The following is a 25,964-nucleotide window of genomic DNA, read 5'->3' as shown; positions in this document are numbered from 1 at the left end:
AAATTGATGGAACGATCGGTTCAACTGTCGGTTCAACTTATGAAATGTGTTTTCAGCACTTCCTGCTAGGAAATTTCTATAAGCGCTTTTCCCAAAATTACTTTTGAGAAACCTTTTCTTGATCTGAGTTAGTACATTTTCAGGATAAGTACATGGAAAGGTTAAGCTTGGTTTTAATAATAAAAAGTAATAATACTGCTAATAAAAATATTCTCCCCACTGAATTTATCTTCAAGCCTAATTTATCTTTATTTCTTTCTTGTGCTCTGTCATCCTCTTGTTTCTTGATGTGTAGTTCAACAAGAAAACCGACACCCTGACGCTCCATCAGCCTGTCTTTTCAATTCAATTAGCTCTGATTTATTCCAGTTCAATCTACTTAAACCTGACAGTGTTTCATATTCATCTTACACTTCTTAACCTGTGAGTAGTCCTGGAGAGCTCTGCAAGTGCTCCAGAGGAAAACACCAAGAAAACTCAACTTCTTCTCTTTGTGGAAACCAATTCTTAACTATGCGCAGGTGCAGCAACCCAAAAAATCCCACCTTCTCCCCCTCCAACCTGCCCCACCCAATGCATAGTTTTCTATGATGAGCTGTCAGATTGTTCATCTTCAGCCATCAGTGTTGATTAGAAGGTAATGGAGCCCATTTGTATGAATAGAGCAGAGGCCGAGGTAATGATCAATAGACACCTTGACAGATAGATGAGAAAAGAGTGGAAAACACACACACCTACACACACACACTCGGGAAAACACACACACATCCAAACACACACACCTACACACACACACTCACGCACACACGCACACGCACAGGCAGATCCCTCCGTCTGTTTGCCTGCAGAACAAATGGAATGACAAAAGGAATCTTCCCTGCACTACATTGTGTGTCGTTAATATAAGACGGCACTAAACAATGCAATCCACAGCCCTCCTCCTCTGTCTGTCTGTATTCCACACGCCGCTCTGCTGTCCTATACAAGACGACATTTACCACAGGGGGGAAAGAAGGGGGATGTCATGGATCTGAATTAGCAGGAAGGTGTCAGCAGTGGAAACGGCAGCAACGCCAATGATTGGTTGGCTTGATATGAATATACTTCCTGTTGCAGATGAAGAGATTGAGGAAAGTGATGATCTATTACATGACACAGGTGTTCCTGATGTGAGGCGATCTTTCTCATCCCCACCTTTTCTCAGATTGCATATAAATCCAACTCAAACCTGATGTTAAGGTCTAGACAGAACGAGCAAACCACTTCCTCTCTCCCTGCCTCCCTCCCTCTCTCCCTCCCTCCTTCCCTCATAGGTGTACAAGTCACATGCTTGTTTGTTCTGATTGGTTGACCCTTCCCCCGACCCTCTATCACCATATCAACTCCACCCCCCAACTATCAACTCCATCCCCCATCTGCACCCTATGTAAATAAGGCATTACTGTCCCAGACATGGCCGCCACCATCACAGCCACCATCACAGCCACCATCACAGCCACCATCACAGCCACCATCACAGCCACCATCACAGCCACCCTGCCCAAAGGAAGTCCCACCCACACCATTAGCAGGGATTTTCCATCCAGTTTGGGAACAGTCTTTGCCAAAGTCTGGAGGTCGTAAACGTTACCTTGGAAACCAGACTGGCTCGGTACGCGGCCAGGGCTTTCAGGTACTCTTTCTTAGCTGCCTCAGTTTTCCTCTTGTATGCCTGTGTAGAGAGAAAAAAAAAAAATCAAAACAAGAGGGTTAGTGTGGAAGGAGAGGTTGACATACTCAAAAATGGACAGACACACACGCACACACACGTGCATGCTTTACTTTTTTTTTTATATCTCCCGCTAACACTTTCTTAAACCCATCCTGCACGCACATGTGCACTCACACTGACACACACATGTCCTTAATGTTACCCTTTCCATCAGAGCCAATGGTACAGAACACCTCTATTTCCTCATCACAGCACTAATACTCTCTCATCTCAGTGTGTCTCCCTCTATTGTAGCAACACATCATTTCCATTCCAATCCACCTTGAGAAATGAACTGGAACTTCTCCCTCTCTCCCCCTCCTTTTTGTAGCTGCACAATAACACTGCTATCAGCATACTGACATTAAAGATACAGCACGATGGTTGCAGTCACTTGGCACATTAGGATGCACTCCCTGCCGGTGTATGACTTTTGTTTGAAAGTGCCTTCCATATTTTTACCGTGATGCACCAACTTGTGTTGTCGCACAGTTACAGTAAATGTCGCAGCCGCTGCCGTGTTTGAATGAACTCGTGGCATCTGCATAATGGCTGTGGTTTTTATACGGTGTGTGTATGCACATCTTTGTCAGTGTGTTTGCACCCAGGTACACCCCAGTCTGGGAGCCATATACAGTGTATAGAAAATGGACTGTGTGTGTGTGTGTGTGTGTGCGTATTTTGCCGACGAGAACAAAAACATGTCAATTAGGTAAAACATAAAAATGTTTGTTTGATAAAGTATCCATACAGTAGGAGCACGGGCAAGAAAAGTTCTTTCCTAAATAAATTGTTAAAAAAAATCCACTTTTTGTTTTTTTTAACTTAAACTTAAAAAATAATATTTTATAAAATATTAAAATAAACACTAAGATTAAAATAGCTCAACGCCCCCTTGGGATGCACGTCCCCCACTTTGGGAACCACTGGCCTAATGAGTAGCTAAGGTCAAAACTGCAATTAGTTTCCTCAGTTTTCAGTGTAAAGGTTTTATTAAAAAGCAAAGATGATTTGAAACAGTTGTCTACAAAGTCATCAGATCAGTGTGTATTTATTGAAATACACGTCTGTTGTGTTTTCATTACAACTGCTCTTCTCTTGTAGTACAAGTATTGAGACTATTTTTACCCACTACGTCGAGTATCAACCCAATCTCCACAGGTCTGTCAATATTTATCCACATTGACCATTTCTTGTTGTTTCCAACTTCGTCTTTTTCAGACGGTTTTATGACCGTAGTCACACAGATCGCTGCCCCCACCCTCTCCAGCCTTCATTTTGCCAGAATTAAATTTAGAAAGAAAATCATTTTAATGAGAGTCAGGGGATTGGGGGATAAACGGGTGGATTATCTTTAGAAAGAGAAGAACTGGCTCATTAAGGTGCGCTCTATCTCACAGCAATGTTCTGGTAATTACACAGCATATAATGGTAATGAATTGCTGTGTGCCTGCTGCAGCACAAATGCCATCGAGGGTGCTGAGAAAATGTGAATGTGTTCTAAATGCGTGAGTCTACGGTGTCTGGGAAATAATGTTGGTTTGATTTGGTAAAGAATTCCTGCTTACAGACAGTCTGTAAAATTTGTCAAAATGTAAAAAAAAAAAAAAAAAAAGAAAAATACATAGACCAAAGTACCAAAAGTACATTTCAAACTGTAAGCTTATTAGTATTTATTATATAAAAGTCATTTATAGGAAAGTCATAAAAGGGTAAATAAAGGCTGATTAAGCCAACATTTTGAGATGCCGTACTGTACAAAGTAATAATGATGAGATGAAAAGTTGAATAAATATAACGTTATGAGATAAAACTGTGATAAAAGTCTAATTATATTGTATTGTGTATTTCTTCTTTCATAATTCACAGCTTCTAAGTGTTCTACTTCTACTCACAATGGTAAGTAGCAGTGATCACAAACTGGTGGCCCATGGGCCAAACCTGTCCCACCACACTATGTTATCCGGCCAATAAATATCAAATAATAATGACAGAAATCTAATTTTTATTTCATTTTATTTGAGTCCGGACACAAGAGTCTCTGTACAGAAAAATTCTGTCGCTCTGACAATTCAAGTTGGTGACTCCAGAATAGACAGAGAGTAAACATTGTACTCTGTAAATATATTCATATGTGAAGACAATCACATTTCATACCTGCTTCTGTTCCTCTCCTAGACTATCCCACATGGAGGCCACAATCTTGGAGACGTCCCCAAAGGTGGCGTTGGGGTTCTGGCCCTTGATGGCTGCCTGGGTGTCTCTGAAGAAGAGGGCGTAAGCCGACACGGGTTTCTGCGGCTCGTTGGGGTCCTTCTTCTTCTTCTTCTTCTGAGGTTTGGGTTTGGGCTTCATCATTTCTGCGGAGGCTCGCTTTTCACTGCTTATCTGGAGAGAGACACAGAGGTGGAGAGGTGAGATCATCAGATCCAGAATGGGACTCAGAATTACTGTCCTTTTTTATTGGATTATTGTAGGTGCATGAACAACACGTTCTGTGACCATGTGAGGCGAACGGAACATTGACAGAACGACAGAGAGAGCAGCAGAGTTCAGTGAAGAACGTCTGAGGTTGGTTCTTAGAAAAGAAAACAGATCAATTTACAGAGAAAAGTTGAGGTCTGTGTGGTGGGGGCTGGGGGTGGGGTGGGGTGAGAAACTGACCAAACATGAACCAGCCAGGAGAGAATCTCGAACTCATTAATATCGCCCAGTTTCACTTGGATTCACATGATCCGACTCATTTAATGATTTTCTTTTCACTGTTTATGTATTCCATTTCAAGTAGATCACAAAGAACTCACATCGATCAAATCTCTATATTTTCTCATAGGTTGGTCGTAGGGCAGACTTGTCAACAACAGCCTACGTACAAATTCAGGAGGCAAAAACTGCTCACATCTGTGCAACACGCTGGACCCAATACACATGAATACATTTTCATTTTCTGTGCAGGGCTTTGACGGGGAGTCAAATCCAGGTCACCTGATCCTGGTTGTGATTCTATATGGAAATTACTGCCTGCTTCGCCGAGGAGAGAACACAGCAAGCAAGAGCAGGAGAAAAGAGGAGTGAGGGAGTGAGTGGGGGAGAGAGATAAGGAGAGAGAGGAGGCAATAGGTGCAGCTGAGAACAAACAGTGAGGACGAAGTGATGGCTTGATGTTCCCATTAGTATCAGTGGAACATCAGTTAACCTGATTCTCGGCCGTTATAAAACTATCCAATTTCCAGCCATATAATGGAAGAGATAATGACATTCTGAATATATGATGATTTAGGTCGGTATTATGTGAAATGAAGGTAGTTGTATTTATGTTCCTATTTGCCGTTGAGAGTTACCTAAATGTTGTTTCAGGCTTCGAGTGAAATGAGAGTGAACTTGTATTTCATTATAGGTCGCATTTTTATTTATTTATTTTGGAAAATTTAAACAGCTCCGAATGGTTCAGTGGAAAAACCTGCCAAAGAACCGTCTTCATTTTTAATCTGATGATGATGATTAATCATAGGGTAGCTGGGAGTTAATTGCAATTAATCATGATTAATCATGCACGTGATGATTAACCATGAGTAATCCGGATCACTCTGCATTTCCAAATATGGAAAAAAAGGAACTTATCAAAATAATGGAATTATTAAAAAAAAAAAAATTTAAAAGGTGCAAAAATATAACTCAAGATTTAGGTTCATAGAGTTGGTGGGCAGGGCTTTCAAAACCTCTTTAAATCTGTTGTCATCAACAATATTAATCAGCCTACAGTTCCTCTCAATCTATTTGGCATTTGTGTCAGTCAACCTGTCAGGTGACTTCATCATTACTTACTGCCCTGTGCTCGGTGAGGCTGCTCTGACACAAGTCACCTGAAGTTGAAGCCTCCACTAACACGCGCCGGCTGCTGAGAGGAAATTTTAAGCTCCAGGTACTACTAGAAACAAAAACGCTTCCCCGCAGAATGTGTAAATAACACATACCCATACAACTGCCAATGTGTTAATTTTTTTCAATCTAATTAATCTGCACAAATTAATTAAAGTGATTAACTCATTAATTTCGACAGCCCTAGAAATTAGTATTTTCCAAAAAGTCTCTCGGTGAAATATTTATCCATCTAGTACACACTCATCATGGGATTAAGGAGCAATTCATTTTCCCTTTAAACTGCCAGTTGGAAAAGCAGGAAATGACTGCTTCTGGATGGATGCATTGTTTTATGAGCAGCCAATCTGCCAGTCAACACAGTGCATTACACAGCATGAAAATAACTAATCAAAATTCAAGGTCCAGGAGCACATATTTGGCAGCTGAAGAAAAACTTCAAAATGTCTTTTGTGCCGAGCAGAAAAAAGGGAATGGATGTTCCCACTCGGGCTGAATGTGAAAGTACTGGTTGTCTTTTTCACAGCTTACAGGTAATTTTCATTATTTTTGAGTGTGACTGCGCCTGCTTTCATTAAAAAATAATCATCCCTCACTTTCAGGCAATGAGGCAGAAGACAGACATTGAAAACGACATCTGTTCCACCCGAGCCTTTGAAGTGGAAATAAAATAAACTGAAGGTAGAGCAAATGGAATGACAAAACAGAAAAAAACCCAACAACAACAGGCTTAATAATCTCCAAGAAAACTCTCATGTATTCGTACAGACGAAGGAGTAATGACAAATAACAGCTCACGTCAACAACCAGGAGAACAAGGAGAATATATCTGTGGGTTTTTCTGGTGTTTATGAGTGATTCGTGTTTTTGTGCATACGTACAGAGTGAGAGGTTAATGGAGGGAATTAAACTGTAAAGGAATCCCACAGGAGAGCATATTTACAATAATAAAAAAAGCTTTTTTTTTCTTCCCTTTCCAAAATGAACCTCTTCCATCTGGATCAGTTTTTCTAAAAACAGCCAAAAATAAATAAATAAAATAAAATAAAAAATATAGAAAAATGCCTGTAGCGTCCTCAACTAAAGGATGTCATAAACTTAGGTTCATTATGTCGTATCTAATAAAATCCTGCAAAGTGTCATTTTTCATCAACCATGTCTGAGTGTCACTGCTTTCACTTAATAAGGTCAATGATCTATGAAAAAGAGCGAAAAAGAAAAATGAACTACAGACTGTCTGGCTGTTGCACTTGTATACCAAACATCTACAGTACTGAGAGAAAAGTTGACTGCTGTGTTTATTTCGAGGAGCAGAGACGTATTAGGTTGACTAACAGTGAACACTGTAAAATCTATATACAGCCAAAAAGTGAAGTAATAATTTGTGAAAGCCTAGCACTGTTTACTTGTTTCAATAACATCAGTTGTAAGAATAATGTATTTAAATATGAAAACGGTGATCTGGAGAAATTTAATGGCGAGCAATCTTTTTTTTTTTTTGTAATATGCAAGTATTTGGAATATTTCTCATCTTTTGTCTATGTTTGTACTACAGTAAACGGTGGCATGTACTACAAAAACATTGTTATTCTCTGTTGTGTCTGCGAGAAAAATACCTAAGAAAATCTGCCACCTTCATTAGCAATATGTTTCAAACACCAGGGGAATATATTTCATTAGAGTATATTAATGACAACAGAGTAGATTTAATTAAAATAAAAGCAACATTACTCTTCAGGTACAAAGCAGGAGTTGGTATTTTTATCATCTGGCCTTCTATAAAGGTTGTATACCTCTGCTACAGTACAGTGACTGATGCCAAGCTTATTTTCCTTTGTTCTCTGGTGCAGGTGAAATGAACAGTAATGACTATGACAGCTGTTGTAAGCTGAGAAAAGAGTGACTCACATCCCTTATTCATCACACTGCTTCATGCACTAGAGCGGTGTGGATTTTCTTTCTTTTTTTTCAAACATTTTTGATCCGTTCTTATTGCACGGAAGATTCTCAGTCAAATTAGTTTGAATTATAATGAAGTACTGTTGGATTCTGGTGTTTACAATAAAGCTTCTAGCAGTTTCTAAAATTCTCAGCTCTCTTTGTGTTAAAAGGTTTGATTCTATGTTTAGGTGAAAGGAGCTCAGGACGTAATGTGCAATTCATATTTAATGATAAATGCAAAAGGCCAAATAATTTTTTTTTTAAATTAACACTGAAATTAATAAAAGAATAATCAGACAATAAAGGCTTGTTTCTGACTGATTATAATATATAATATATAAGAAGAGTAAAGTCATAATAAAATCAAAGACGAGGACTTTAACAACATCAACAAAAGTTACATGGGAGTAACTTTAAATATGATGGCACAATTTAAAAAATAAACAATAAATAAACTAATTAAAAAATCTGATAAATAGATAAATAAACTGTCCGGCTGGTGGTGTGTAGGTACAGTGAGATCATCATGTCCTGATCGGCTCAGCAGAAGCTAAACAAAACAGTATTTTTTTTTTCAGCTGCAGTTTTGTAGTTTGCGAGCAAAACTGAACTATGGTGTCAGCTTTAGCTCACTCACCTCATCAGCATTTCTGTTGTCAGGGCTGGAGAGAGAGAGAGAGAGAGAGAGAGCAAAAGGTTGTAGATGAAAGGTGGAGGAGAGGAGGAGGGGGCAGCTGTAATTCTGAATGGACAGCACTGCACTGGCAAGACAAGATTAGAATTGACAGCCTGATAACTGCGTCACTATCAAAACAGCAGAGAAAGAGAAATAGAGGAGGGGGGGGGGGGGTAGACGGGGGCTGAGAGGAGAGAGTGGAAATTGTGAGAGAAAGAGAGAGAAAATAGTGCGCGTGAGAGAGAGAGTTGATGTTAAGAGAAGAGATAAAAAGAGAGAGGGCGGTGGAGTGATGTAGAGAGAGGAGATTTGATAACAAAAAGAAAGACGGGCGCAGACGCGGAGGCCGCTGGAGTTTTAGAGACGTGGAAATTAGATAGTAAAACTAGGTAATGGTATGGCAGCATATAAAAGTGTTCCTTCAATCACACCCTCCTGAATGTCATCATCATCATCATCATCATCATGAACATCATCATCAGTATATAGACTGAGCAGGGGGGTGCAGAGTGCGGCACGGTGCCTCGATCTGAACAGATCATAAAAACAAACAGGAAAAACTGAACTACTGCGAGATGAAGACTCTCTTTACTCTGATGGTTATTACTCTCAAGTATCAGGCAGATATTGAGCACTGTCCTGCATCTAATCTACACAGCCCACTGCTACACTCTACGTACTGTATGTAGGTTTAGGCTGTGCCGACGTTCAACATGTTATACAGTTTCTGTCAGTTTATACCTTTTTTTTAAACAGAGAAAAATTTAGTTTTATAATTTATTTTCCTGGTGTAAATAATGAGACGGAGATGCAGCTGTGGGCTGTTTAAAGCAGCAGCTCAGGAACATCAATCACACGTGAGTACAGAAATATTCAAATCAAAGATGTAACAGGGATATTTTTTATACTCCGGACATTTTGACTGTTGTGTTGCTTTATTCTTTTGTGCTTACACTGAAGAGAAACGGTCTGAAGATGTACTACATAACACAGACAAATACTTTTTTGTCCTGCTGGTTGTAAATACAGTACAGTCAATAAAATCAAAAGGTGACACTGTGAACCGTAGATCCAGTTCCAGTGTAAGATAAATATTCATTATTATAAGTGACAGTGACTAAAATTTCAAATCAATGTTGCTGAAAAAAAAGAAATCCACAAGAAGCCCCTGCTGGTCAGCATGGATACTGCACCCAGGGTTGTGTTTCCTGGTAAATTTACAATCTAAAATAAAATGTATGAGTCTTTTACCCATACTCTGGACTGGATGAGAATGTTGTCAGTATCTTTGATGTGAGATATGTGTTTTGTGAAGAACTGAGTTTATGCTGTACTCAATAGTGACTGATGTGCTTCTCTCCCATGAGCCTCTACTTCACGTTTTGCGCAAGAGCAGTTCATCTTTACAGTGAGGTTTAAAATGTAAATTTTTTGATCCCCCAAAATAATCTTTACACAATTATTGTGAAAAATGTTCAACTTTTACTTCTAAATGTTGAATGTTTTGGGAACAATTGGGATTGCATTTTGTCCATGTTATTCACGTCATAAATTATACAGCATATACTGTACTGTAGTATGTGTGTGGTGCCATGTGGTAGCGGTGGAACAGATGAGGAACACAGACCTCTACGCAGCAGCAGCGGCGGAGAGGAGCTGAGCTTAGTGCAGCTGTTACAGCCTGTTAGCCTTTGTGGGTTTATAAATAGATAAATGGCTGTGGATGGACTAGCAGTAGTGAATATAATGTAATTTCAAGATGCCATATATAATTTTTCTGCAATTTTCACCACTGGCTGTAATTCAGAGCCTCAAGGAAAAGAGAGGGTTCCTGCAGGCCACGTATAGTGCAACAAAAATATCAGAACACAATATTATTGTGGAACACAGTCTCCAGCGAGTGCATAGTAAAGTCAAGCAGTTTAAAAATATACATTTTGTTCGCCGCATCAGTCATCGGCTCATTTGTTGGAGGCCGCTGGTAAAAATACACACTGTACACAAACCAATTGTGATTAAAGACGAGCGTCCAAAGTTCTCCCTCACATCATTATGCATTAAAATACATCATAACAGGATGTCAGTCTTTCTCTGCATAAAAGTGAGATCAGATGATCTGGAGGAGAGGATATTGAAGGCTACAGAGAGCCAGAAGAAAAAAGTTAGCTTTACAGGATATAATTAGGGCAGGGACAATGTGGGCTCACATTTAGTTTTTTTTGTTGTTTTTATACACCGTGCTTTAAGTCATTTATTTAGATATCAATTACAGCTCTCAGTTCAGAGAGCACCTGCATGTAATGCTGTCAAGACTGTGACTCAACAAAAAGTTGGCAGGAAAGACAAGAGCGTAAACACAACACACTTAAACTTTTACAAAAAGGCTGTTTGGTGCTGACCTACATGGAATCTTAAATACAGGACAGGTGTTCTGCATCTCTTTTGAATTGTACTCTGTTTCTGATGGACTCAACTTTGACTTAAAGTTGACTTGTGTGCAGTATGATTGAGAACATGCTGGAAATACGGCATAAACATTGCAGCTTTAATTACAAATCATTTCAATCACCTGTTAACTTGCAAAAATCTTAGTCACTAAAGTCACTTTTAACTTTTTATTTAGCCACTTTATAACTCTCTAAATCACTCAACATAATTATTTTTACTCTATCCTTGTTTTGTTGTACGTTTATGTTGAGTCTGTGACAGTGCACAAAGAATTGAAAAAAAAAAATTGAACCTGTGCCTCAGTAATTCTTTCAAGTCTTTATCTAAAAGGTTGAAGGGTATGAAAAATATTTTGAAACAGAAAAATGTTCTGTTTGAACCTGCAGTAAAATCAAGCATCTGGAGAAATTACTATGCATTGAGGTTAGAAACATCTGCTGAATGTGCATGACAACTTTTCTTTTATGTGTTGTTGCTCCACAGACAATGTATGTCTGTCCTGCTTGCAGTCCAGATACAGTATGCAGCTCAGACAACAGAGACCACAGGCTCTTCTGATAATACTCTGGTCACACACTGGTATAAGTGGAACAATAAATATTCTCAGTTCCATTAAAAGAGGAAAAAAGTGACCCAGTGGTCGAATTACTTGAACTAAAGCTTCATTAAAAACACTTCTATTCTAATTTTCCCTGATAATCTAACAATAATTTTGAGCACTACCAAACTACAGTTGATTTGCTTATTTGTTCAGCCTTAGAATGTGAAATAGCTCTTGGATTTCCTCCAGGGATTTGTATTTCACCATCACTACAGTGTAAGTCTGGCCATTTCACAGTACATCTCCATGACTCAGTCCACGGTGAGAGCTCGATGGGTTGAAATATGTCTTAAAATATATACTGTGCCCTCGTCATATGGAAGCTATTACAGTTTCATGTCAGACAGCCCATCTGTAAGTAATGAGCAAGACTTCATGTCAAAGCCACTGTACAGATCTGTGAGTAGAAGCAGGCACTGGCCCAGAGAGCTGCACCCATTAAATAAAAACAGAGCCCTGCCCAAAAAACAAAAGAACCGGAAGTGCAGAATCACATGGCTGTGATTCCCAAACACATGAAAGGGCACCAGTGAGAATCTGACTGTAAAGACCTGAACCACTGAGGAATTTATATCCACTTTCAGTCTTATCATGGCATAACAAATATACAAGGATTCCAGTGGTCAGAGTATTTGGTATTTAGTGCTTTTACATCCTGTACTGATATTGCAAATGTAGTGTTTATTTTACAGAACTATTCCCAGTGCTGATGTTTTAATTTGAACTGATGCCCACCGCCACGGCTGAACTAAGTGGTATGATTTATCCCTCTCTGGAAAATGACGGACAGCCCTGAGGAGAGCCGTTCTACGGGGCCTGTCTGACAGTACTGGACCTGCTTAATCAGCCTCAATTGCAAAGTCGAGGCCCTTGTATTTGGTAATGTGGTGAAAACGGTGGCAAGTGAGAGCTAATTAGATTAACTGTAGTTTAACGAGCTGTTGGAGGGGCCCCCGCAGATTGGATTTTAATAAATAGTGGCAAAAGCATCTGCTCTACACTCCTTGGCTCTGCTGGTATCCTAATTGGCCCCAGTGGGTTGCTGTAGCTCAACACTACACTGTGCAGTTAAGAGGAGCAAAAAAAAAAAAAAAAAAAAGGGAAAAAAAAAGCTTATCTTCAGTCCAGGTAAGTCTAGGAAACTGGGAGAAAAATGGTGAGTGCATTATAAACATTTATGCAACCCTGATATCATTCTCTAAACTTTTATCACCACAGAACACTCACACATGCCCGCAAAGCAAATAACACCTTTGACACGTTCATCTCATCCTATTGTTTGTTTTCTAGATGAAATGTTCCCATGATGTGGTCTTTGTAGAGGCAGCAGCATGGAGAGGAAAAAAAAATAAAATTAATCAAACATGAATGAGAGATCATTGCAGGGTTATTTCCATAGCAACAGCCTAAGGGTACAACTTGAACGCTTTAATGTGAGCTGGTGATGTCTCTTTGTAAACATCTGCACAGCAGGGGGAGAAAGCCAATGAGAGAGCCTGGCAACAGAGGCATCACAGGCCAGCAACCTCCTGGTATCAATCGAAGTTTCCATTATCTGCTGTTGAAAGGACTGAAAACTGCTCTGAAGTATTGTATATGTGAGCGTTTGAGGCTAAAAAGCTCCTTTTTGTCACCGTTAAGTGTCCAGAGTGAGTGGAGAGGTTTTATTAAAGCTTTAACTGCGATGAAAACCGTGAGAGCGTGATCAAAGATCAGTTAGAGTGATGCTCTGAGGGATGGTTGAGTGACAGAGACGCCACTGATAGAACAAGGACATTTGACAATATTATTTTTTACATGTGGCAAACAAATCACAGACGTTGCCTCTGCAGTAATCATGCCTTATACAACCTGAAAGCAGCGGGCTGCTACAGCCTCCAGCTGTGACCGACAGCAGGTAGCAGTAAGTATAGCAAGCGGTACAAACTGTTTTTGTCAGGGGATGCATTGCTGATGGAATAGAACTGATTGTACCCCTGTGAGGATCTTTGTCCACCGATGTGATGGAAATCATGTTTCTCAAACCCATGAAGAAGACTGAAAAAAACCCACTAATTATTTATTAAGTGCTGTCTCACTGCAAGATTATTGTACAGTAGATGTGAAGATTTAGTCAAATGGTTTATGCTACTGTTTTAGTTTAATGGAGAGCAGCAACAGACATTCTACAGACAACTGACCCAGTCTTTAAATCCATGTGTATACGAGCAAATAACAAATAACAATTGCATTTTAATGAACAGTTTCTGATACGATTAAACAGATTTTTGCATGAAGGAAAACTGATAGTGTACAAAATATTTACAAGACATTCACTGTCTTGAGTCAAATATATCTGTCCATATCAGTTTTTTTATTATTTTTTTTATGTAAAATTTTTGTTTAGTTTTATTATCAATGACGTCTTTCATTGTCATTGGACGGTGCCCTTGGATGTTTTGAAGGATGGGTTTATCATCATCTTTTGGTGTTGCTATTATTATCCTCTTGGATTCTAATGAATCCAAGATGGCGTCTCTCACTGTCAAAGTGACGTTTGAGCTCGTTTTTTGTTGGTTAAAGCGTGCAATATTCTACTTGACGTGCAGCTAATGTTTTCAACTCTGTGCTATCTTAACACAAACTGAAATAAAGAGACAAACTTCTGCTTCAGAAACCTACTCAAAACTAATTTTCCTTGTGCGGCTCCTGTCAGTGGAGTCCACCGCAGTTGGACAACAGTTCTCGGAGAATCACTAAATATGGTTCTGCTAACATCCTTTGTCTTTCTCAGTGAGGGGTTGTTACACCTCTGTAACACCTTTCTGGTCTTTACAAAAGGTACGACAAATGAATGGTGATCAAATCTTTCTGCCCTGGAAAGCTGTCATGATCAGCTGTGTCAAAATGGCAAAAATCGTGCCAGAACGCTGAGTCAAAGGTGTAATGTTCTGGCGACGTGCAAACCTACTTCTGCTGGGTTTTAATGAAATGAAAGACGAGGAGGACGACGAAGACGGAGGACAACCACGGTTCAACGGCGAGATGTGCACAGCTAGTGGAAGTGCAACGCCCAGTTTTCCTGGCACTGTTGCTGCGTTTCTCTTCTTCTGCATGCATATCTTACACCTAACTCTGCATGTTGACGCCCATCACACCTCCTTCCTGTAACACAGAGTATGAACACTGTGCAAAGGCTCGCAGTGAAGCAACAGTTTGAAAGTTCTTTGTACTGTAAGTGCACAAAAGAACGAGTTACTCCAGGACTAGAATATTGCACATTGTCAGCTTAAAAGTTGCTGTGTCTACTGATGTGATGAAACTTCACAGATGAGGCTTCAGACGCATTCATGAACTGAGGAGAGAAATTCAGACCTGTGCACCAAGACTAGAATGGAGCTTGACTCCAGTCGAAAAATGACAAGCCTGACCTGTAAGTATACAGTAGACGGTTAAAAAGCTCTCAGCATGTAAATGAAATAAAAGTAGCAACCTTTTCTGAATGCCAAGGTTTTTGTTTCCTCCAGCTGGTTAATGACAAATCTAAAAAAGTTCTTCTTTTTTTTTTAATGTCTCTTTGGTTCTCTTTACTTGGCTTAACAGCTCTTTGGTGACGGTGCAGGTTAACTGCCTGGCAGCACCTCTGGTGGCAGGAGCTGGTATCCTTCACCTCTTTATACTTTCATCCCAAACCTCAGTGCTTCCATGGATGAGAGTAATGGCTTCTCTGTGCAAGGCTGTGCACTGCTATTGTAGAATCACAGAGCGGTTAATTGAAACAAATGACTCTAATAATGAGACATTATCCCCACAGGCTGGCTTTGTGGTGGGCCTAATTAGCGTTGCAGTGGCGGTGAAGAGGACGAGTCACCACGCTGATCCCTAAAAGAACGCAGTCAGAGTCTCTTTTAAGTGGCCAGTAAGGGATTTTCCTCCTTGGAGCATTTGGGGGTGTCAGACTTCTTCAGAACCAGTTTAGCAAAATGTAAATACGTCTAGTCATCGCGCCGGTCCCTGTGAGGCTGTATCCTGCTCAATGGGCTGCTCGGCTGTGGCTGCACTTCCTATTTTCTGCACTACAGCTCACCATCATAGCGGAGATGTTTTTGTTCGGAGATTCTTTGGTTTGTAAATGAGTAAGAGGCGGGAAATCTACATTTTGTTTCAGATTTTCATGGGTTCATCGTGATTAATTGATTATTTCCAATGCTTCCTGCTTGATATATTGTTGACTGTCTAGCTAATTAAACAACTAATAGTCTCACCCACGGCTGCCATCATTGCCATCTCTTCACCCTTTGTCCTCTGGCATGTTGTTATGTTCTCCTTTAAAGCGCCAATGGCCTGAAACTAATGTGACAGCATGACATATTGTTTTCCAGATGCATTGTGATCACCACTGAAATCTGTTTTTTGCCAATCCTAATTGTTTACCCTCGTACACGATGATCCCAGGAAGGCGGCTGTAATGCAGTGATTAAGTCTCTGTGACCAAGATGTTTTAAATATTCATTAGCCCTAACAGTCGCCTAAGGTTATTTGAATTAGAGGCATGAATATTCATGAACTGCAATGGATGTGCATTTGTTTTTAATGCCCAACCCTTCATGATACCTCTTCATTATTTCAATCGGAAAAACTGTATAACAATTTGCTCAAAACAATATTTTATTTTTTTAAAGCGCATTTTGCATTAGAGACCTCTTCTTTTTTTTTTTTTTTTAGTTTTGATCGAATGGGGAGCGCCCTACCAATTATCCTGCTGTCATTTCTCCTGACAACTACAAGACACATTGTTCCCCTACCTAGTGCGGTGTAGCACTGAGGGGCATCTGTCTTTTGGTGAAATGAAAAGCCACAACACAGAAAACATTTCTACTGTAACAAAAAAGTGATTTATCTGGGAACATCACCGAGATGTCATATCTATCCCTGTGAAAGGCGGCATAGCCAGCAGGTCATATGAGATATGTCTTAAACCTTCACTGGAAGACAAAAAAGAGATTGGTGTTTCAATTTAGAAAAAAACAAAAGGTAATCCAGCGGCAGTGAAAATGTGGCATTAAATCAAACTGAATTTTAGAAGACTCAATAAAGTTAATTTCAAACAGATATGAAGGTTTTACAAGACCAGAAAAGTAGAAAAAAAATTGATAATTTTCAACATCAGACGTGCATAAGTCACAGCATCGTGGACTCCACGGACAGTTTACGTGGCTTTCTTTACATTCCTGTTCTAGATAACGTCTATCTTATCAAAGATAGACGTTATCTGTTCATTGTTTATGATATAATTAGGCCTCTTTAATGACTTGATTGGTCCTTTATCTAACAGCCCTGTACTGTCAACAACCACAGCTGTGGATACTGACAGTACAATGTAGTTTTTATCTCTGCTTTACCACAGTTATGGTCCCTTTCCCATCGCTGTCCACGTCCTAAATGACTAGTGATGCAAAACTACATTTCCTTTCATAGATTAAATGAAGCACAGCTCACATAACCTTGAAGCAACCTGCTGACGTCAACCGAGGCCAATACTGGAAACAATGACACACATACAGCACATGTAGCAAACACGTATATGGAAACTATTCAATATAGAGTAAACATGCTGTACTTTAAATGCAGTAACGCAGCAGGACAGGACTTTTGTCTTGTGTTTTTAAGTGTGAGAGATTCACCAACATCTCCGCACAAGAGGAATTAAATTTGTCTACTACTAGCTAAGGTACAACCATGTGATTCCAGAGGAGCAAATACACTTTCCTGGGAGATTTCTTACATACTTGGTTTACTATTTATAACAGCTATAGAAAGACTGGTTATATAGGGAATATTCACCAGAGACTGAGTAACTTACAAAATGATATGTTAGTCCATTTTTAAATCAACACTAGTTAGTTATTAAATTATACCTGTCAGTGATAGAAAATACAGTGAGTCAAGAAAAAATGTTTAAAAAAGGGTGGAAACTGCTCCTAAATGTGCATGAGACTGTGATTATTTCTTAAGGTTTCATGGCTACAATAATTTCTTGAAAGAAAATACCAAAAATAAAATTGAATAGAATAAAAACACTGACAGTGTGTTTTTTTTTTTCAATAAAATAAGGTTGTCTTCTGTTGAACAAAAAAAAAGTTAAGGTGGCCCTTAACAAGAGTAGAGGGTGTGTCAACACTGGAGGAAAAGCTCAAAAGGGCTGGAAGGTCCCTATTTAAAGTAATGAAAACTACAATTCATACTTTTATGTGAGCGAACACTCACAAAAGCATCAGTAATTGTATTTATATCTAATTCCTGCCAATAAAAACGGAGTATAAAACAATTTTACCTGAATTTTACACAGAGGACCATTAGTGTAGCTACAGCTCCAACGGTGGTAATATTTTCTGTTTTACCAGTAATTGAACAAACATGTGGAACATTACCTGAAAGAGGCTGCACACGAAACATTTTGCCTGAACTTTGCAGCTGTTTTTTCAGCTCATTATTTTCGGCTAAAAGGAAAAAAAAACAGATGAAAAACCAGAAGTGCAGCAGGAAAAATTAGAATTTATTTCCACCAGATGACCACCAACACAACCCCACAAAAAATAGAAATTATAGATAAATTAAACATCAAATGGGAATGCAGTTACTATAAAATGTGACGTGAAGCTAGTCCTAGCCGGTCGCAGTAACGTAACACCACAAGTAAATTAAAACCATAACACTGTCTAGGTTTTACCACACACAGAGGTGAGTGGTAAAACCTAGGCAGACTAGTCTTCCCCTTCTTCTCTAACCAGCCTCACTAATGAAGCAGAGACCGGCCTCTTTTGTTATATTAACACACCGTGGCATTCCACAAGGCTCCGTGTTGGGGCCAATCCACAAACGCTCTCATGACAGCTCATTATCATCCGTTGCCGACTGTCTCTCTACCTTTAATTTTCCCTCAAAGATCATTCTTTCTGGCAGGTCCTTATGCTACAGCCCGAGCCAGACTTTAACCATTAGGGGTCTCATTGGATGTGAGACCTTTAAGACCCGTCTCCTCCTCTGTGTGACTGGGTGGCAGAACCGCTGACAGCTAAGGCTGATACAGGGATTCTCCCTGAATGTTGCAATTCACAGTATCCAATCATCCAAGACTTTTTGCCTTGATTCAAAGAAGCTGACAGCGTAGGTCAGCATTGTGGGGAAAGGTTAAGAAAATGTAAGAGCATTTGTGATTGACAGCCCTGTTATTTGGCTGATGTGGCTCCTTCTGCCTCTCCAGGTCTTTTGTAAGTGGTACAATTTAAAGTCTGTACAACGGTCCTAAACTAGCAGTTAAGTCCATTATGAGCAACATGCGACTGCAGCAGAAAGAATTAACTCCTAACCTTAAAGTAAGTGCTGGATTTGAAAGTAAAAATAAGTTTGAATTGCATAAATGTAAAGGCTCAAAAATGTGACTTTCCTTCTGCTGTGAGTCTTCAGACATGAATATATATTTAACACCTGCTTTTCTCACCTGCAACACATCATTTTGATTTACCAGCTAATATTTTTCTGCAGCCTGTGGAGTCATAATTAGATAGAAACGAGCAGGTTGTTAGAAAGGTTGAATTTAGCAGCAAATACGCAGCTCTTGCTGAGACACAAGCCGTCGGAAATTTCAAAACCATTAAACAGTTGACTTAATAAAGAGAAATCACAGATTTCAGAGTCACAAGGAGAAAAAAAAAAGAAGAAGAAAAAGAAAGCGTCTGTTCAGTGTGATGACGGTCAACGCGCTGCTCTAAAGCCTGTAATGATTTAACCGTGTTTGCTGTAGGATCGATGTACGCTGAAAAAGAGAATCCCAAAGCAGAGAGAAGTTTACAGAGCTTTAGCCTGAGGCTAAATGTTGTACAAAAACCAGCAATAGCGTCCCCTGAGATGACGCATATCTGTTGCTCCAGCTGAGCTTGTACTTGTAGGAGGTTTATATCTGCACTGAGGGCTAGCTTTTATTTAAGAAAAGTGCATCCTTCAGGTAACACTGTCAACTATTTATTTTTTTTCTTTGGCTGCAGTGAAAGCAGACAGTGGAGCCATTACAGTTTTGATTCCAGCCATCACCTCCAATATTTGGTTGGTGGTACAATACACCCAACATAAGTGTACTGGAGACAGCTTTACACTATTACCTGTCTTTATATCAGATGGTGTTGATAAACAAAACAACAAATCATGTTTGAAGCAGCACTCTCCTCTCCTATAGGGGGTGCTATAAACACAGAGATAATAGTAATAGAATTTTTCATGTCCAACAACTGCACCTCATGACAGACACTTTAAAGTTAGCTTGCAGTCACAGCATTCATTTTTTTTGGCTTTCAATCTAACAAACATATTGCATTCCCCAAAATAAAAATTGAAAATTTGCACATACAACCCCTGATCTTACCTCTATCTTAAATATCAACTCCATTTTGCCCCACGGCTCTTGACCGAATGTCAATATAAACTTAATTTAAATAACAAAGTGATATTTAAAATACCAGTTTGTTTCAGAATCAGTTTCATTCAAATGCCTCATTGTCATTTAAAATGGAAAGAAAAATATTTGTATTTGTATTTCTGGCTCGTAAACATTTACATCCTGAGATATGCAGGGAAAAAAGAAAAATACAAAGATAGGGCAGGATCCCTGTAATTCTTAAAGCCTATAAAATGGTCTTTATTATGCCATGCGTACTACAATAACATTGAATAATAAATTTGTTAGCACTGAATTGACTTGAAATCGCTCTTATTAGTTTGCCAGCGTGAAATTGAAGTTAATTGACTTTGTTGGGAAAAGCTAAAATAACTTTACCTTCAATTTCCCAACATATTTCCAATATACAGCCTACTTTCCTATTGCTCAGCTTCAGAAATAAGCTCCTCTTGTCCCAGGAGATAATAAATGAATTGAATCCCCACACTCCAACCCCACCAACACCCACCACCCCGCCCCCCTTTCTTATCGGTCATCTATTTTTCCAGAGTAAGCTATTACTTGCTGGGGTTGCTAGGCAACAAGAAATATTAATAGCAGCTATTATTAGACAGGCTCTGCTAGAGTAGTACTAAAATGTGGAAGTGGGAATCATGAATGTGTTACATAAATCTCCAGACCTTTCACAGTGTGTGCAAGTCTCTGTTTTTACGGTGATTTATTGCAATGACGGTTCATTTATGAGAAAAGAGGGTGTGAAATAAGAAAATGGAACATTACCCTGAAGGGCTATTTGAAAATAAATAATTGCGAAGGTGAAACAAAAGCTGTTTAAGACGCAGCGGCTGCCTCTCTGCTTCCTCCTGAAGCGTCTTCTGAATCGGCCCCAAAAAGGTGTGCTTTGTTACAAACAATAATATATGGGTTTCATATAAACATGTTTAAAAGCGTACAGTATATTGCACATATATGCGAGCACAGATACACGGCACTGCCTGAGCAGCCGCTAATGCTAAAGACCACAAAGCAGATCAACAGTAAATGGCCTTTTTTTTTTTACACCATGTGTCTCCAAAGCCAGGAATATTCAGTATAATAATTGCTGGATTGTGGCCTAATCCAGAAGAGTGACATTAATGGAGACCATAGTCCTCCACCATGGAAACAATATAGAGCCCACAACTCCTGCAGTTTGATTCTGAGAATCACATAAGACCTGATTAACGTAGGATAAATGCCACGGATGCTCACATTAAGGCATAAATATTCATGATGGAGGGCAGAGAGGGAAAAAAAGTAATATTTATGTCAGATGAAAGTATATAACGTTGAATAATTCACCATACAGCCCATCTATAATTCAGACTGGTTCGATCATATGATTAAAGCATTTGAATGTGTTCGCCAGGGGTGTTTACATGTTCACTCTTGAAGCATGCTTAACACAAAAAAATCCCTCTACTAGGAGAGGGAGCTTCGTCCTTGGAAACCTTTTGAAAAGAAAAAAGTAGCTGACAAGGGATATTCTCTAGTCCCGTCAAGATTTTTCTATTCAAAACCATCTATTTCTCCATTCCTCCCCCACTGCTTTTTTGCTTTGCTGATCGTAATGAATGAAAATGTGCAGCAGTGAGTTTCTTGCTTCCTCTCTTAGCTCACTTTGAGGCAATGAAATCTGTGAGTGGTGCAGCTGAATAGATATGAAAGAAACTGTGCTGTCAAAGTCTGGATGATAACGAGGCTGAAGCTCTCTCTCTCTCTCTCTCTCTCTCTGTGTGTGTGTTTATAAATGATGCATCTGTAGAATTGTGTCTTTGCTGCACATTTATGTTCATTTGATGCATTATCACAAGATCAATCTATTTTTTTTCTTGTCTACCACAGTACTTGACATTTATAATGACAAAGGTCAGAAGGCCGACCTGTTACACAGCTGTACTCACTGAGTGCATGGGCCCTGAGAGGCGGTGGGTGTCCTGACCCAGCATGTTGGACATCATGAGGGCGGGCAGCTCAGGGTAGGAGTAGGTGTTGAGCAGGCCATTGTGAGGCAGAGAATGGAAAGGATACCCTGACTCATGCTCCATGAGGTGCAGCAGAGACGGGTCAGCGTGGTTCGGAGGTGTGATGGGAGGGATCTCGTAGTCTTCGTCCCCTGCTCCTCCACCGCCGCCTCCTCCTCCACTGCCACTGCTGCCTCTGCCCTGACTGGAGTAGTTCTGGAAAGATGCAGAATGCAGTCGGTCACTGGATTGGTTAATACAGTAAATACTAATATTGTTATTCTTATCAAACACAAATGTATACTGTAGGTGACTGCACTGTAGTGAGGTTGAAGTCATTTTTCTCAGATGTTGTGACTCAGATGTGATATTTTTCAGAGAGGTTTCTCAAAACCAGTTGCTAAACCAATTCATACTGTAATCTTTTAAACTGATGTTCTTACTGATCACTGAAAATACAGTTACATACAATAGAAGTCCAATTGCCAAACTCTGAAATAAATTAAAACATTTGTATTTTTCACTGCAAATGCTTCATGCCACCTACAGGGGGTCTCGTCTTCAGGAACTCCTGCTCTAGAAGCAGTAGATTCAATTTTTTTCTGAGCTTCGTTTAGTCACAGCGATTGTAAAAGAGACATGTCTGGTCTGAGTCGCTACAGAAAGTGTAATCACACTGTCCTGCTGTACAACAGTTTAATGGCAAATTGACTTCAGTTAAAGCACATCAACAACGGATGTTCCAGAGTAATTAAACTCCTTCATAATTGGCTTTTAAACTCACTGTAACTGATTTGTTGTATTTTGCAGCCGCAGCAGCGCTGCACGAGTCAATTCAAAGTGTCTCCCTGAAAATAAAATAATTAGAAATGCAAATGCCTGTGCTCACAAAAGTGCAAAGAATTTATTCTTTCACAGCAAATTAATTAGGAGATAGACAACAGCGGTCGCACTGCAGAGTAATTTGCTTCAGAGCCCTTGACAGCTTTGAAGCAACAAACTGTCAGGCAGCACACCTATGAAATAAAGTTAATCAAATTCATTACAGGAGGAAAGAAAGCAGTGCCATTTGTTTTTTATGATCTCATTACTGTAACGCCAATCACATTTTTTAGAATTGGAAAAATGGGAGTGAGCGAGCCTCACATTTCTCATTATGAAAAGTATCCAGGAGGTTCAAATGACCCCCACTAGGTAAAACAACACAGACTCTATGGTACTAATAAGGTGATACATGAGCAGCGGCCGCCGTCGTTTCCACTGACTGTTTTGACATAATATTACGTTGAGAAATATGGTTTTGTGCTCTCAAAAAGCATACTGAGAGTATTCACTGGGGAATGAAAAGCAATTTTGTCAGAGGCAATCTGATGCCAACTCCCCTTTATAATGACTGAAGAGAATTAATCATCACAAATAATATTCCAGTGTCAGCCATTCAAGAGCTTTTTAATAGAATTTTTATTATTCATGTCTCGTGGTACACATCAACTAGTCCGTTCTGCAACATTTCAGAAATCAATTCAATATCATCTTCGTGTAGGCTGTCATCTCGCCTGCCAGTGCAGCAATTCATCTTGCAAACAAATACTTTTAGCAAACAAATGGCAAGAAATGTCAAAGACCAAATACAAATTCCCAAACAGCAGAACAGGCGCTGGAAGACGGGATAAAGCCTCAGTATCATTAGAGAGAAGTAATAATAATAATCATCATAATAATAATAATATGAAGAAGAAGAAGACGGGTAATAATAGCCGTATTGAGTGGAAGGGTGTTTATGAAATGTGTGATTCACTCACTCTTCTTCCTCTTTTTGTGATTTCCAAGAAACATTGTCACTCAACTTGTTTTTTCCCCCATCATAAAGGCCAAACAGATATCTTGTCAGTCAACATGTATTTAGCCACTGGCCTTTGTTAACAATCAAGAGAAAAGTCTATTCAGAGTGAAAATGTGGAAAAAAAAAAAAAAATTATTATCATTCATATTTGTCAGAAATCCATTGGATTGTATCTATTTTGCCATAAAACTCATCTGTAGTCGCCCTGAAGCAGAATAGTAAAGTGAGTGTAATAACACAAATACTGTATATATTTATACTCCCAGTTATGTCTTTTGGTCAAATGGTCACTGTGATACAGTAAAATGTACAACAAATAACATACAACATAACGTTGGTGTTTATGATGAAAATGCTGTCACTGGCCGTTTATAAAATACTTTTTTTTCTTTGCAGGTTTTCATGATGCCCTTGAAGATAAGGCCCTGTACAAGGACATCACAAGTTTAATGTTTTCAAACATGGATAAATAATTCATAAATGTACAGTCTTTCAAAGACATGAAGATGAGCCAATGAAAGAGAAAGTCAAACTGACAACACCAAATGTTCTCTCAGCCATTGGAGCTTCACCCTCCAACCTCTCCTCACCACCGTCGACCGAGTCGAGAAGTGGTATTTAAAAAGGAACTATATTTGGTCTGTGCCTTAAACGTGTTGAAACCGCCCTGTGAATAGTCTGTGATTCTACATCAAAATGTTACATGGCTCATGATCTCTTCACATAGCTTAGATGTAAGATGTTGCTCTGAGGCATTTTGACTCTCTTTATATACAAAGCTGCTTCCGGTTCTTTGAAAAAAAAAACCAAAAAAACATGAAAACGACAATTCTCACCATGGGATTAATGGAGTTCTTCCACCGTGGGGGGCTTTGACCCATGTGCACAATCATGATTTCAAGGGCGTTTAGCAACTAGCACACATCATTTTAAAAAAATAACTTTTGCTACATTTAAAAACATAACTAAGTTTAGCTAACACTCGGGAGACTTTTTAAACATACATACCTTTTTACAGTATGTGTTTCCCCCAGAAATATTATATCAAAACATCGTACAACGCCTGCCAGGGCTGGTATTTGAACCAGCAATTTACAATGACAAGCCTGAACCTTTAACCACAAAGCTAAGAGCTGGCTCAGGTCTAACCAAAACGCTGTTCTCTGAAGGTTGTGTATGTTTTGCGAGTGAATTGTATACTGTATTTCTTTATGATGATGGTGATATATTTTTTTAGATAAAGTTAACTGCAGGTTTGACTGATCTTGGGATGACGGTTCACTAGCGTAGCGCAGCACAACTGTTTTGTCGCAGATCTACTGCTAATGTGAGAAAGAATAATAACAATCCCAGATATTAAAAATGATTTAGAAAATATTGACATTAGTAAATATATATATATACAGTATATTATAGCATTATTGCTGTTGCATTGACACAGAAACATCCTCACTTTCAAACTGTGGATGTATCTTCTACATACATCACAGAGAATTTAACATCAGCCATGGTTTACCGTTAGCAACTGTCATCCCAGGAAGGAACGCAACATAAACACGAAGGTATTTGAGTTAAAAAAGACTCCGCAATCAAACAGTGCTTCACCTTGTCAAGTTATTTTAAGTAATGAAGTTATCTTAAGTGGAAACAAATTAATCTGCTCAGCTATGAGATTCCCTGACACAAATGAATGGGAAGATGAGATGAAGTCATTAGCTGGGTGATGGAGTCATTTGTGGCCTATGAGGTGTTTAGTGGAAGACAGCTCATCTGGGAACAATGATGTGTTCACCAAAGGGAGGAGAATGAAATTGTTGCACAGTACACCAGAGAGCCTGTCATGGCTGATGAGGGACAAATCGTCCAAAGACAAGAGCTGTCTGTCTTTGATGGACTTTGTTCTTACATTTCTAGTAACAGGCAGACTTTTTTTTTTAATAGAAAACACAGATGATGTTTTGGTCATTAAAAAAAGTTTTTTGTTTCATGAAACTCAATAACTTTGTGTCCTACCAAAAGTCACCCTTCCATATGTTTCTTTGATGGGAAAAGACTGACAAAGCAGTATGGTTGTGGCGACAAACAACAGCTGGCCATGCATTCATGAAGGTCTCTGTGTCCACTCTGTGTTGCAGACATATGGATCTAGTGGTGAATTTCAAATTTCACCTTCAGAGTATGAGGTATGAGGATGGGAATCAAACTTATCACAAACAGGCATCTGACACGGCTTAGAAATGAAGAAAAACTCCATTTGTGTGAGGCATCGACAGAAGCGGACAGTGTGGCACAAAAGAAGGCAAATGGTAAAAGCATGTCCACGCCGCTGACTGACAGCAAGACAGAACTGGAATAAATGAAGTGGAGTGGCAGCAGCGGGGGGGGGGGGGGG

General features: G+C 39.4%; 1 protein-coding gene and 1 long non-coding RNA gene across 4 annotated transcripts in view; one reads left to right on the top strand and one right to left on the bottom strand.

The window, feature by feature from the left end:
- LOC103384975 (TOX high mobility group box family member 2-like) overlaps positions 1 to 25,964 on the bottom strand; it is a 95,341-nt gene that overhangs the window by 4,730 nt on the left and 64,647 nt on the right. For all 3 annotated transcript variants that reach the window (XM_025059077.1, XM_008318706.3, XM_025059076.1), the window contains 3 exons: positions 21,670 to 21,945; positions 3,908 to 4,138; positions 1,631 to 1,711 (listed from right to left, as the gene is read on the bottom strand). In XM_025059077.1, coding sequence (XP_024914845.1) covers positions 1,631 to 1,711; positions 3,908 to 4,138; positions 21,670 to 21,945 — 588 coding nt within the window. The remainder of the gene's footprint in view (positions 1 to 1,630; positions 1,712 to 3,907; positions 4,139 to 21,669; positions 21,946 to 25,964) is intronic.
- LOC112487570 (uncharacterized) lies at positions 4,151 to 6,782 on the top strand. The gene is made up of 2 exons (XR_003050772.1): positions 4,151 to 4,321; positions 4,706 to 6,782. It is a non-coding gene; the product is annotated as an uncharacterized LOC112487570 (long non-coding RNA).

The sequence above is a fragment of the Cynoglossus semilaevis genome, chromosome 10, assembly GCF_000523025.1.
Source record: "Cynoglossus semilaevis isolate Cse_v1.0 chromosome 10, Cse_v1.0, whole genome shotgun sequence".
Taxonomy (NCBI): domain Eukaryota; kingdom Metazoa; phylum Chordata; class Actinopteri; order Pleuronectiformes; family Cynoglossidae; genus Cynoglossus; species Cynoglossus semilaevis.
This window is presented reverse-complemented; position numbering and strand designations above follow the sequence as displayed.